Source organism: Barbus barbus (genome assembly GCF_936440315.1).
Source record: "Barbus barbus genome assembly, chromosome: 35".
Classification (NCBI taxonomy): domain Eukaryota; kingdom Metazoa; phylum Chordata; class Actinopteri; order Cypriniformes; family Cyprinidae; genus Barbus; species Barbus barbus.
In genome coordinates, this window is record NC_136763.1 from 22,621,345 (window position 1) to 22,635,376 (window position 14,032).

The following is a 14,032-nucleotide window of genomic DNA, read 5'->3' on the forward strand; positions in this document are numbered from 1 at the left end:
TTGGCGAATGTTTCATTGATAGAAGCTCCCGTTTGTGCTTCTGATGTTTTATTTAGGCAGGAGAAAGAAGCGTGGATCAAAGCGAAATATGTGGAGAGGAAGTTTCTGAAGAAGATGTGTGGCTCCGAGGCTCTGGTAGAGGGGAGCAGGAAATCACATCACTGGAGCGTGAAGAAGTGCAGGAGACACAACAGCTCCATCAGAGCCCCTAAAACCCGCCGGAAATACAGGCACGACGCCGGGATCATGTCGCCAGCCAATCTCTCCGCTGGTACTTGCTTGGCCATTTCTGAACATATTTCTTCTACTGTTTTCCCGAGTTAGCCCTCATTCCGGTCCATTTTGATTTGGAAGAGATTTATATTTTTTAAAAATGGAAAATTACTTTCCAAATTCATTAAGACCCGCAAAATATGCATCATTTCTTTTTAATGTTAGATTTTTTTTTTTACTGTTACTTTTTTGCAAGATTTAACCATCATTTTAGACCTGGTATATATACAGTACCGTTACGTGCCAAAAATACTTTTTGTAAATGTATTTAGCCTTTCCCCATATCTCACACATATTTGGGACTGAATTTTGTTGATAAACGTAAGTACGCATATTGATGAGCCATTGCAGCATGAAAAATTTATTACTTTTATGATCTGACAGTGATAATTTTTCAAATGCAATAAATTATAATAAACTTTCAGAGTAATATTTATGATGTTTTGATTGTTGTTTTGTCATGAATATGTAAGTTTCATAAACTTTGACTGTTTTTGAATTATAATTATATTTTCAAATTATGAATTCAAAGGAAATGCCATTCATTCCAGGGAACTTAATACTGGAAATTTTCTTAATTGTTTGGTGTTATAAATTTCATACAATGATATATTCAAAACAAATATATATATTGCGTCATAGCTTTTTGAAACTTCAAAGAATTTCTCAATTTTAAGTAATAAAAAAGTGAATGCAGTAATAACATGGTTATAACATAGTAACATTTGAATAAAAAAAATAACATTACATTTTTTTTATTCACTCATTAATGATCAGATACATTAAGTTATGACTGTTTTATAAAATAATGATTTTAAAGGACAAAATGTGAAAATACAGATTTTGAATGCATTATGAGTGTTAGACAAAGTGAGAAGTTGACATGATGTTCTTCTCTATTTGTCATCCTCAGCTGCAGCAGCCGTGAAGTTTCGGAGAGAATCCTTGTTTTGTCCCGACGAGCTTGATTCGCTCTTCTCTTACTTCGACACAGGCTCAGGGCCTCGCAGTAAGTTCCTAATAAGACTTTACCTTCTAAAAACCACGAGACCACCACGTCCATCCCAAATATCTCCTGCAGATTTAATTTTGAGAGTGGCTACAGGAACATTGGCCTGCACATTTGCCTGTTGCAGACACATTTTCTAATGTATTGTGTGAGGAGTCGAGCACTGAATGATTGAGAAGGTCATTGTGTGAGTAACGTGTCCCTCGCTTGGCACCCATTGGCCCCGCAGGTCTCAGCAGCGATAGCGGGCTTGGCGGCAGTACTGACGGTAGCACAGACATACTCGTTTTCGGCTCAGTGGTGGACAGAGTCACTGAGGAAGGTGAGAAGATGTCCTACTTTGGTATATCTCTCTGTTGTGTTTATCTCCTTCATCATCTCCCATGTCTTTGTTTTATTGCAGCGTGTGAGGACTCGGATGAGTCCAGCGGAGAGGTTGATATCGAGCAGGAAGCGTCGGATCCAGAGGACGGACGGGAGCTTGACCCGAATGCACTGCTTCATAAGGCGTCACGGGCCAGGAACCTACCGGTCATGGCAGAGGCGCTCGCACACGGTGCAGATGTCAACTCTGTCAGTGAGGAGGACCAAAGCAAGAGTCCATTAATACAAGCCGTCGCAGGGGTGAGACTGAATAAAATCTGGTGTAGAATTTACTTTGAAGTAGGGTTGCTGCGATAGACGGTGTTGGTAGTGATACCACACAACACGGGTTGTGTCACTTTCCCACTGCGACACTGCCCACCGCCGTTTTTTATAGTAATAAAAATTATTTAGTTAAATTAAAAACTGCATGCTGCTGCTCAATGCAGTGTGCCGAGCGACGCGTCACAGACAGACAAGATGATAGCGGATGATTTAGTTTCAAAACGAAATGCAAAAGCGCCTGTTTGGCAATGTTTTGGATTTTTAAAAGCCTGTTGACTTTTGCCCTTTATCTAAAGTGATTTTGGAAGTTTTTTTAAACATTTGTTTCTTATTTATTGGTTCCACAGTGTTTGCTGATTTTTACTTTATTTAAAGTTTATGTAATTTGTTTATTTTATTTGACATCAAGATTGTATGCTGTGCCTCCAAGCTTTCTTATTCGTTTTGCTAATAAACGTTCTACATTTATTTATTTGGTTCCACAGTGTTTACTTATTTTAAGTTTTGTATATCTATTTAAACTTTTAAGTTATTTGTTATTTTATATTAGGCATAGCATATAGCATGGTGTATTTTTCTTCGTTTTGTTAATAAAAGTTATATGATTTATATATAGGCTAAATGAGTTTGACATTGTATTTTGTTGTTGCTTGAACTGCATTCAAGCAATTGACGCCGAATTGCTTATTTAAAAGCGAAGGAAAGCAGGGAAAAGATGAAAAACTCAAACAAATTACAAACGAACAATTGCTTTATGCCGAATTGCCACTAATTTGAAAGTGAACGTAAAAAGCGCACGCCGCTATTCAAAAGCTAAGGAAAGCGAGGAAAAGTGGGATTAACCCCCCCCCCACACACACACACGGTGATACCGGTTTTGTCAAACAACGATTAACCGGTGGGAAAATTTCCTCACCATCACAACCCTACTTTGAAGCCATTTTCACTCATAAATTACAAAAATTTCACATATAATTCTAAAGAAATGGCAAGTATGAAGTAGAAAGACTAAAAATGTATTTTCTTGTAAAACGTACTCCAAGCAATAAGCCCCAAGAAGCCGTGGTTTACAGTGAATTTGTAACAGCTAAGGGGCATTGTTAGGTACGACGCAAAGCAGAGTAATAATACTAATATTTGATATCTCTCTCTCTCATAGGGCTCTCTGATAGCCTGTGAGTTCCTGCTGCAGAATGGAGCAGATGTCAATCAGAGGGACATACGAGGACGGGCACCTCTGCACCACGCCACGTGTCTGGGTCACACGGGGTAAGAAATGACTCACAGCTGTGGCAAACATCACACAAAATTTCTGTACTGAAAACTAGTGATCTGTCTACCTAGACATTTCAGATCTAAAATTCACATTCGCATTGCCAAGGCTGGTCCAAACAGCAGGGAGTGAACCTCACTGTCACAGTGTTAGGGGATTCTAACACTAGAATATGCAGTTGTTGAGGCCCCGATATACCACAAGCAAAATCGAAGAATGAACTGGTGTGATGATATTTTCAACCAATTCAGGCTAGACTAATTTTTAGTTGTTTTTGGGTGTTTGAAACAGCTTTCCAAAGAGAACCTTCCAGAAATGTCCCGGCTGGTAAACACCTTCAACATCTGTGATATCTTCTCCGGTTCATTTCTTCGATTTAGTCCGTCAAGGTTAGACACAAGTAAAAACATGAAAGCACTGGAGAGCTGCATTATAGTACAAATTTAAGTTGTAATTCAAATCAACTTATTCATGTTTAATGCTGATTTAAAGCAATCTATTGTATAAAGTACTAGATAAACAAACACGACTTGACTTGATTGGAGTGCAAGCTTCTGCAAACAGACACCGTTTTCTCACCCCTGTTTATTTTGTTATTGAGAGGAAAGTGTCCAGGTCATATTTACATATTCATCTAAATGATGCCCCAAAATTTGTGAGGGATTGTCTGTGTTTACGAGAGCACCGTGTTGTTAGCTTACCAACATGCTAACATCAAGCTCTATTGTCTGTGAGGCAAATTTGTCCAAACCATAGTAATACGCCGATCTACCTCAGAATAACCTGTAATTTAACCCTTTGTGTACTGCATGCGTGTGTCCACAGACAGGTGTGTTTGTTCCTGAAGCGAGGAGCCTCTCAGGTGGAGGTCGACGAGGACGGGCAGGACCCTCTTGGTATCGCTGTTCAGGCAGCCAACGCAGACATCGTCACACTGTGAGTCAAGAACTTCACTTCCCTTTGTAGATTCTCCCAGAGTGCCACTGCACATGAAAGCCAATTTTTTTGTTCTCTCTCTCTCTCTCTCTATGTCAGATTGCGGTTAGCCCGCATGAACGAGGAGATGCGAGAAGCAGACGGGCCCTTCGGACAGCCAGGTCAATACCCCAGCAGCAGTCCCACAGAGCAGCAGTATAGGAAGTGTATTCAGGAGTTTATTTGCCTCACGATTGAAGAATGCTAGGGGGCGCTCTTGAGCACTGACAGACTGTGAGGAGAATACCTACAAAGTTTGTAGCCCTTAACAGGAATAGCTTTAGCAAGGATTGAGTGCTATCTTCAACCTCCTCCCCACCTGACCGATTAGTTTACACGTTGTGTTCGTATGTATGTATGTGGTTAACACAAAATATTGAAATGGGATGGCTATTTACAGTATGCGACCGCTAGAACGCCGCTGTTTTGAATTGTGTATCATTCAAACGTGAAGTTTAATGCGATTAGTTAATGGCCTAATTTGTTTCAACGAATTTGAATTCATTAACAATTCAAAACAGCATTTCCGAGTGTTTATTGAGTCATTATGTGCAAAATATGACTGTGTGCACTTTTCCTATCGACAGTATTTTTTTTGCGACAGTTCTTTTCTTTTTATATGTTATTTTGCCTCATGTAAATGTTGTTTGTTGTGCTTTTTATTTATGTTCCGTCCTGAGGATTAGTGCAATGATAACTGGAATATGGAAATCTGTATCCATGTACATTTTCTCGTTTAGTAAAGAAAACGAGGCCTTTATGTTTAGCTAAATAGACTTTTTTTGTCTTTTACATTTCAAAAACACATCAGACTCCCTTCATATGCTAATAAAACGGGTGTTTTGACCCCTTTAAAGTTTTAAAGAGATGTCTGCTATTCGAATTTATTTATAGAACTTATAGCAACCGTCTGTTTTATATATTTGTACTTGTATTACCAAGCTCCCAAATGACTGTCATGTGATTTTTAATGAGAAATGCTAGTCTGTTTGTAGAAGCAGTCAGCATTTGCATGCGTTTACTCGCTCGCACACCAAGGCAAAGTGCCCATCTGCATTAGCAAGCATGGTTCCTTATTTTAGCCACCTGATTCTATCAGTATGTAAAAATGCATGCCCGCAGAAGACATCTGCTCCGTGTTGTCAATTTTTTGCCCACGTTTGGTTCAGATGATCCCAGTTCGAAGAGTTCGCCATCAGAATCCTGTCTCCCTTTCTAATCCCTGATAAAAAAAAAAAATATATATATATGCATCCGAATATGCTTACTTGTATACTTTATAGTAGGCAAAAAAACAGTATGTGAGCCGAGTAGTATGTCCGAATTGGTAGTATTCCTAAAACAGTACCCAGATGACGTCCTAGTTACAGTGAGATCCTGAAGTGCGCATCTGAAGGATGCTTTACTATCCCATGAGGCCATGGGAGCGGATGACAGTGAAGCGACGTTTCGTCGTAGGTCACATGGCCGATGTAGTACGTCCAAATTTCATTCATACTTCACACGCGCTTACTTTGTTTTAACGTGAAGCAGATTTCAAACCAAATGTAGTAGGCTGCCTGTTTGATTTCAGATGCAGCACTTTAGCACTTCTATGCTAAGCTAGTAGGCTAAGCTGTTAGCTTGCTAACTAAAGGCTAACAGAGAAAGGGAATTAATATGACAGTTTTTTTTTTAGCTTCAATAATAAAATGTACAAGTTAAAAGGTATTAAATAACCTTTTAATGATTAAGACAGTAAAGGATTTCTAACCAGGCAATGAATAAAGTACCCATAACAAGTGCTCAGCTAAAGGAATAAGTTTGTGGCGTAAGGGGGATAGGATTCTGTGACATCGGCATTTGTGGGTGGATTTTTGCAAGTAAAGATGAAACGTAAAAATACTACTAATAATTGGCAGTTTCAAACCAAACACTCTACCAGTCTGCAATTGGTCAACAAATAGACCCGCTCCCAAACTCATGCCATTGGTTGTTACTATGTCAGGCTGGTCGGATGCTCAAACAGAGCATCGTTTTGATAGACGAATAGAGTATTTACGCTTTTTGGCAGATTCAACCTGCAAATGGTTTACTTAGTTTCTTCATATTAAGCTGACTCTAATACTGAAAACAAAATTACACACTTCACCTTTAAATAGGTAGAATATCTTTTCAGTGCAAACGTTCATCTCAATAAAAATTAGCTTGGAGAATGGAAAATGTAACTTTCAGTTGTTTTACAAAAACTTTCGGTGAGCTGAAATTTCGTTTTTAATATCTTAAAATAGTGTATAGAATAGATACTTGCCATCAAGGGACCAGTCGTTGTGTCTGGATGTGTTTTAAACCAAGTTGAAGTGAAAAATGCTTCTTAGCTACTGTGCTGTGAATATGCTTTGACCTTTGAACTGTTCTCGACTGCTTGCTCTCTCGCTGTGGTTCTTGCGTTCTGACCTTTAACTCGTTTTCTCTTGCAACATTCGGTACAATCTGTTTTCACACTGTTAGATGACATTCTGTGTTTGGAGACATTCTTGTATTGTTTGTACAATTGTTTGTTATTGTTTGTACGACAGAAATCTATAAAAAAAGAATCTTGTCTTTTGAAACACTGACAAACAATAAAACAAAGTCTTGAGCTCATTTTTCTGCTCTGCTCTTTCTCTCTTACGACACGCTCTGCATCAGTCTGCGATTCCTTACCAAGGAATTATGAAGGCTTTTGCAGACAGTGAAGTGTGGGGGTGGGGTTTTTTCACCCATAATGCAGTAGATTTCTGTGTTTTTATTGTCATTTATATTGTGATGTAACATTGTCTTACTGGTTATTATTCCTCTTTTAGAACCCAGTATACCTGCGAGTCCGTTGAGGGTAAAGCGCAAGATTTCCCGAGTGAGTGACGTTACAGACTGTTCTCTACTGGGTTTGGGTCTTTCACTTGCAGTGGTGGTCTCTTGCCTCATTTAAAAGGCTTCTGTGCTTATACTAGTGTGATTGACTCAAGAAAGTCATAAATACAGCTTGAAAATGCTGCTCTTCAATGAGGTCTCAGAGCAAAGTCACTTTTTCTCTTCCTTAAATCACAATCACATTGGGTAGCTTTTTTTATTTATTCAACCGTTTTAGTTTAAAATTACATTTTAAGTATATTTACACATCATCTATCAAACGTTTGGGGTGAGTTAGAATTTTTTAAACATTTCGAAAGAAATCGCTCACCAAATCTGCATTTATTTATCAAAAATACTGTAATATTGTGAAAAATTGATTACCGTTTTAAATAACCGTTTTCTCTTGGAATATATTTTGAAATGTAATTTATTTCTGTGATCAAAGCTGAATTTTCAGCATCATTACTCCAGTCTTCAGTGTCACATGATCCTTCAGAAATCATTCAAATATACTGATTTACTGCTCAAGAAACATTATCAATGTTGAAAACTTTTTTTTCTAAATTCTTTTATTAACAAAGTAAAAAAAAAACAGGATTTACTTGATAAAATTAGAAAACTGATTTTTTTTTGTAACAATGGTCAATTTTCATTAGTGACTGTGAAACGATTAATCGCATCCAAAATAAGTTTTTGTTTACATAACATATGTATGTGTACTGTGTGTATTTATTATAGATAGATAGATAGATAGATAGATAGATAGATAGATAGATAGATAGATAGACACACATGAATGTATACATTTCAGAAAAATGTTATGTTTATATATTAAATATATTTATTTATAATATAAATTGTGAATATAAATATATACATGTAAATATTTTCCAAATGTATACTGTATGTGTGTGTATTTATATATAAACAAATGTACACAAAACACATTATGCAAACAAAAACGTTTATTTTGTATGCGATTAATCGTTTGGCAGCACTAATTTTGATACGTTTAATACATCATTACAAGTGTTAATTTCTTTTTTTTTTTTTATACTGACTCCAAACTTTTTGAATGATGTGCGCATTATATATTAGACATTGCACCTATGATTATTAATAATTTTTGTTGTTATTATTGTGTAAGTTAAGTTGTATATTTTAAATTCAGTTACTGGTCGCTATGTCTTTTCACATTTTCACCATATTTAAATATTTTTTCTCAATTATGTGTGAGAATTTTTACGTAAAATATAAATATTCCATATAGTATAATATAAGGACATAAAATTAATTTATAAAAAAATTTAGGGGAAAAAGACAGTTTTAGATTAATTGCAAAACTTGCCAGTTACTGATTTATTTTTTTATTTTAATCATGAGGATGTTTTGCAGAATGCTTGGATATCATGTGATATTATGTTACACTACATTACATTATATTCTATTAATACAACAATAGTAAATGACTTCCTGGTGTTCCAGAGCAGGGACTCGGCTAACTCTTGTTATTCTCAGTCCAGTACTTGAAGTCTGCTAACTTGTTTCGTATTACAGGCATCACCTCGTGCACTGTCATCTTTCGGGAGTTTCCGCACATGGCTTTACACGCCTCCAAAACACTAACCAGCTGTCCCGCTTGACCAGACGCCCTCAGAGACTCAAGCAGGACATGAATGACTGTGATGAAGATTCTACTCATCTTAAAGAATAATATATGACAATATTTAAAGAAGAGCTTGGAGATAGTGATAGGTTTTAACAACATAGATTGATTTGCTTTGAGATTTGGTCCTCTCCTATAAGGCTCTGTATGGGATCTATAAGCTTTTATAGTTCTTTTAATGTTGTTTTTAGAAGTTGACATCCCTTGTGTGATCTGAGTTAAGCAGCTCTGATTCGCAGGATTTGGTTTACAGAATTTGTTTCCCATTATTAAAGAGAGATTTATTCAGAATTCTTGGTATGTGTGCTATCTGTGAATAAAAAGTCTAATTCGCATGTTACCATTCTATGATGACAGTGACATCTAGTGAGCACAAGCTACACAAGAATGGATGAAAAAGTTGAATAATTGTGTTCCTTGTTTTTTGAAAATGCTGGAGGGATAACTTCAACAACTGGAATTATATATTGGCAGTGATTTTGGTTATAGAAATATTACTTTCTGCAACAACTTTGCAACTTCAATCATCAAAATTTAAGAAATAAAATCCAAAATAATTAATTTTAATAATTTTTAAAAAACATTATTCATTTTCTTTAACAAGCAGTCATATTTGATATTGAAACAGGAAGATGGGGCAGGACATTTTCCTTATATAGAAAATGCTACCTTGTTTTATAATCGGTCTCTCGATCTTTTGAGATTTTGCTGAAATATTGGTTGGTATATCTTTGACTTGCTCAAAGGAATGCGGGAACTCGCTTCTTTGCCCCTTAGGAAAGAGAAACGGAATCTTCTCTAATTAATTCATAGAAAAACCTTTCTTTGAATGAACACACATATCTTCAGGGCATTGTGTATATTATTACTCTTCTTGTATATGTTTTTGTGTATTGTACACCATTTTATGCATGCTTATGATAGATCACTAGTTAATATCACTTTAGCTGCATCATGTTTAGTCTCTATCAATTTGTCTTCGGATGATCTAATTGAGAGTGAATATTACATGTCGATACCTATGCAACATATTAGTGTCCTAAGAATCTTTAGAAGTTTGTGCATTAACCCAGGCGAATTACCTATGCAAATTACCATGTTCAGAGACAAAGGGTCGTAAAACTTTCCCTCCAAAAATCCAGGACTCCATTGGGTATTCAACTCCCCAGAGGTGTGACCTCTATAGCAGATAAGCCCTCACTTCAGAGATGCCCGGCAGTCTGCGGTTTTGTTAGATCCTAAGAGGATGTGAGCTAGAACTTTTTCTGACCCTCTAAGTTTTTGTGCCAGGCCTTTGCGGCCTTGTCTTTCCATTCAACCAAGCTTCTTGGACCTCAGCATGATCTCTTTCTTAGCTCTTTTCCATTCAAAACTTGGAAGAACATTTCTACCTGAGAACATTTTTGGAATTCATCACTCTTCAACCCGGAAGAAGGTGATCGGGAGTCCAAAACTTTGAAACCATTAAGACTTTCATCTGAAACTGCATTCCGGACACTCGACCCGACCAAAGGCAGTGCAAGTATAACATTTAACTAAATGAAACAGAGGTTTAGTATAAGTTATAGACCCCGTTATAAATGGCACTGATGGTTTACTCAGGTGGTTAAATGACTTTCTCCATAACTGCATTCTCTGGTTTTCCTGATGGCTTCATCCATCAACTATCATTTAGCCTATCCCCATGTATGAGTGATTGTACGTATGTATGTTTGTTTGTTTGTCTAGTTTGCGTTAGTGTTTAGTTAATAAAAGTTGTGTGCACGAATTACATGAGTTTCTGGTTCTGCCTTGCAAATTAATGTCCCTTTACGATTTTGACCCTTGCTACAATGCTGTAATGCATTAATAATGCAGGGGAAGTCGTGGCCTAATGGTTAGAGAGTCGGACTCGTAATCGAAAGGTTGCGGGTTCAAGTCCCCGGCCGGCAGGGATTGTAGGTGGGGGGAGTGAATGTCCAGCGCTCTCTCCACCCTCACGACTGAGGTGCCCTTGAGCAAGGCACCGAACCCCCAACTGCTCCCCGGGCGCTGCAGCATGGCTGCCCACTGCTCCGGGTGTGTGTTCACGGTGTGTGTGTGTGTGTGTGTGTGTGTGTGCATTTGTTCACTACTCACTGCTGTGTGTGTGCACTTGGATGGGTTAAACGCAGAGCACCAATTTCGAGTATGGGTCACCATACTTGACAATACGTCACGACTTTACTTTACTTTACTAAGAAAGTATTTTCTGTGGCCAAGGAAATACCTTTTCTTAGAGTTGATACGAATTTACACTGAATGTTTGCTGGACAGACAGATCAGTTGATGGCAATTTAATTCTGTGACAATTATTACTGTCCGCCGATATAAATAATTGTAAATTAATCATAATTAATCGTAATTATTTATATACAATTCCCTTTTGAGTTTATAAATTGTTACAGAAATGGTGGAGGATGCGGGCAGTCGTTTAAACATTATTTGCAAGCAGATTCAGTATCAAACTTGTGTTTGTGTCTCATAATTTTATTAACGTTTTACACATGCAGTTTCTGATCAAATCAGATAGACTATAGCTTGAATGCACCTTACTACGAGCAGTAGAAAGTTTATCAATGCTATAATGCGTGTTTAAATCGTACGATAAAGAACTAACCTGATATTAGAGAAGAAATCCTCATTTCTGTGGTTAGTAAAGTGTAAATCTTCTCTGATGAACAAATCTCAGATTAGCAGCACAAATTAATCTGCGTGGCGAAGCAATCCCACTCACAGTGATATTAAAACTGGGCAACGAAGAAATCTTGCTACAGTATATTTAGTTAAATGGTGATTTGAGTGATGCTCCCAGAGTTAAGGCCTTTTTGTAACTTTCGCATATCATTGTAGTCACTGAAGTAATGCAATTGAATAGCGAATTAATGGTGTAATTCTAGCCTAGCTAACTAGTAATTGCCATTGTCTGTGAAGTGAATGTGCTGTTTTGGTTTGTGAAAAAAGTTGTTTGCGATGCGTCATAACTGACTGCGCGTGAGTGCCCGTGCATGTTTACAGCGGTGCAAGTTCTGCTCCACTTGCGGTTGTTGTAAACTCGCATCGGTCTCTTAGCAACGTCTGACTCCGGGAGTTGAGAGCAGCCTCTTCCGGTTAAATCTGATAACAGCACACAGGTCACAGACCCTTGTGCAAACAAGCAACTGAGTGTAGCCAAAGCTAACTCTTTAGCAGCCGAGCAGGCATATAAGCTAACTAAGCCCTTTACCTCAACTGTTAGCTGTTAGCATCCGACTAACTGACACAGTGAGTGTAAAGTGTAGCGTCTGAACCCCTCCTCTCTCTCTCTCTCTCCCTCTCTCCCTCACTCCCTCACTCTTGGTTTCATTTCCCGTTTGTGCTATCACCTTCTGTTGAGATTCTAGTTGGTCCCTCCTCACATATGTTGGTTCTATTTGTGTTATTTTTTATTTTGACTTTATTATACCTGTCTTTGATTTTGTTTTATTTATTTACCCTTGTTTAGCTTGAATGTTCCAAGTCAGCTATGTTGTTTTTAATTAAATCTGAGATTTAATTAAATCAATTAGTTTATTTTATTTTAATTTTAAATTCCTTTTAGTTTCCTAAAGCTATTAGGACATTTTCATTTCACCTTTACCTTATTTTAGTAATTTTACCATCACCATCTTCCCTCTTTGAATAGGATTACAGTAGTTCTAGCAACTGTTGCTTCCTTAATGAGTTGCACCGGTTATTAGTAACCTAATCCCTGTTTCCTCTCTGCCCCTCCTCACTCCTCAGTGACAGGACTAGTACATTGAAGTGCAGTTACTGTTCAACACAATGTAGGCCCCAGATAGAACTAGAAACACTTCCCATTGTTTCTTTTTCTTTTTGACTTTGAGGTATTTGGTGTGTCCCCTGCTAGCTTAGCTAACAGTCTAACCCTAGGTTTATGAGTCTATTGCAGCATCACCCACAAGTGACACCTGCTTAGCCATATCTCCTAGCAAAACTAAATAGGTAAAATCCTCTTTCTTCCTTTTCCTTTTTGATTTAACTTCCTGATTTTATTTCAGTTTTGTTTATTTGATACCTTCATAGTGACCAAACCTGTGAACAATCAGTGCCTTGAGTAATAGTTTGACCCCACATATAGCCAGGTCATCAGCTGACCCCTGCTTACAGCCCGTCAACAAAGTTACTCAAAACCTCTACTTGTGTTCTTAGCACCCTACCTCACTAGCTGCCCCTCACCAGCTATTCACACCTTACATGGCCTACAGAGCCGTTCCCCATACAGATAGCCTAACGCCTCTGTACGTACTTGCACTTGCCTTCTGGTGTTCCCCCAAGTGTGCCAGTGTGTCTCAGACATTCCACAGACATCCAGCCCTGCCAGCTCACCAGGACCACCTGAAAACCCGGCAGAGCACTGTGATGGACATCCTTCAGCCCAAAGCAGCCAATGACCTGCAATGGCAGAGAAAGGAACAGCGAGACTGCGACACAAGTGGACACCTGACACCCAGCCTGAACCACCAGAAGCTGAATAGCATCATCATCATCTTGGCCTGCACCGTCAAGGGCCTGAGACAGGAGGTAAATGAACTGAACCTGCAAGTCACAGAGTTCTACAGGGAACTGAGACCCACCCAGCTAGAGAAGGCACAGAATGGATGCAAAGAACCTTACAGAATGGTGCAACAGAAGGAAATCATCAGTCTTCAGCTGCTGCACACCAAGCACAGAGTGAAAAAGCCACCAGACAGGACCTGGAAAGAGAATTGTTTCATACAAAGACACTGTTAAAAACAGCGTATGTGGAACTTAACGAGAGGGACACCAGAACTAAGGCCTTAGAAGGCCATCTGCATGCAGCCAGAGCTGAAGTCCAAACTTTGACTCAGCAATTCTGCAGCATTAACGAGGAGCTTGACATGGTTCAGAGAGAACTGAAACAGTCCTACCGACTGTGCATGGACTCCAGTCAAAGGCACCCTGCTGCACGTCACACAGCCAGCAGTGCAAATCCCCTCACTCCTGTACACAGATACGAAGGGGGGAGCCAAAGCCTTCTGTTTGACATTTCACAAGTCAGCCTCCTGAAAACCTCTCCAGCTGCAGAAAGAAAGGGGTTTATTCAGACGAGCGCTGAAATGGCACATGGAGTGACACTCAAAGACCTCAACCGAATGGCCAGAAACATCACTGCATTCACATGAACACTTGATGTCACATGGATTATTTTACTGATGTCCTTACTACATTTCTGTCAAAAATATCTTAATTTGTGTTCTGAAGATGAACGTTGATCTTACGGGTTTTGAACGAC

The 14,032-nt window shown here is 38.4% G+C and overlaps 1 protein-coding gene across 1 annotated transcript in view; it reads left to right on the forward strand.

Moving 5' to 3' along the window:
- Window positions 1-8,711, forward strand: part of LOC306855234 (arf-GAP with coiled-coil, ANK repeat and PH domain-containing protein 3-like) — a 74,058-nt gene extending 65,347 nt beyond the window's left edge. The window contains exons 18-26 of the mRNA XM_079393768.1: window positions 57-271; window positions 1,187-1,282; window positions 1,512-1,604; window positions 1,686-1,906; window positions 3,090-3,199; window positions 4,029-4,139; window positions 4,239-4,300; window positions 7,004-7,053; window positions 8,610-8,711. Of these exons, the coding sequence (XP_079249894.1) occupies window positions 57-271; window positions 1,187-1,282; window positions 1,512-1,604; window positions 1,686-1,906; window positions 3,090-3,199; window positions 4,029-4,139; window positions 4,239-4,300; window positions 7,004-7,053; window positions 8,610-8,678 (1,027 nt within the window). The 3' untranslated portion in view covers window positions 8,679-8,711. The remainder of the gene's footprint in view (window positions 1-56; window positions 272-1,186; window positions 1,283-1,511; window positions 1,605-1,685; window positions 1,907-3,089; window positions 3,200-4,028; window positions 4,140-4,238; window positions 4,301-7,003; window positions 7,054-8,609) is intronic.
- The last annotated feature ends 5,321 nt before the right edge of the window (window positions 8,712-14,032 follow it).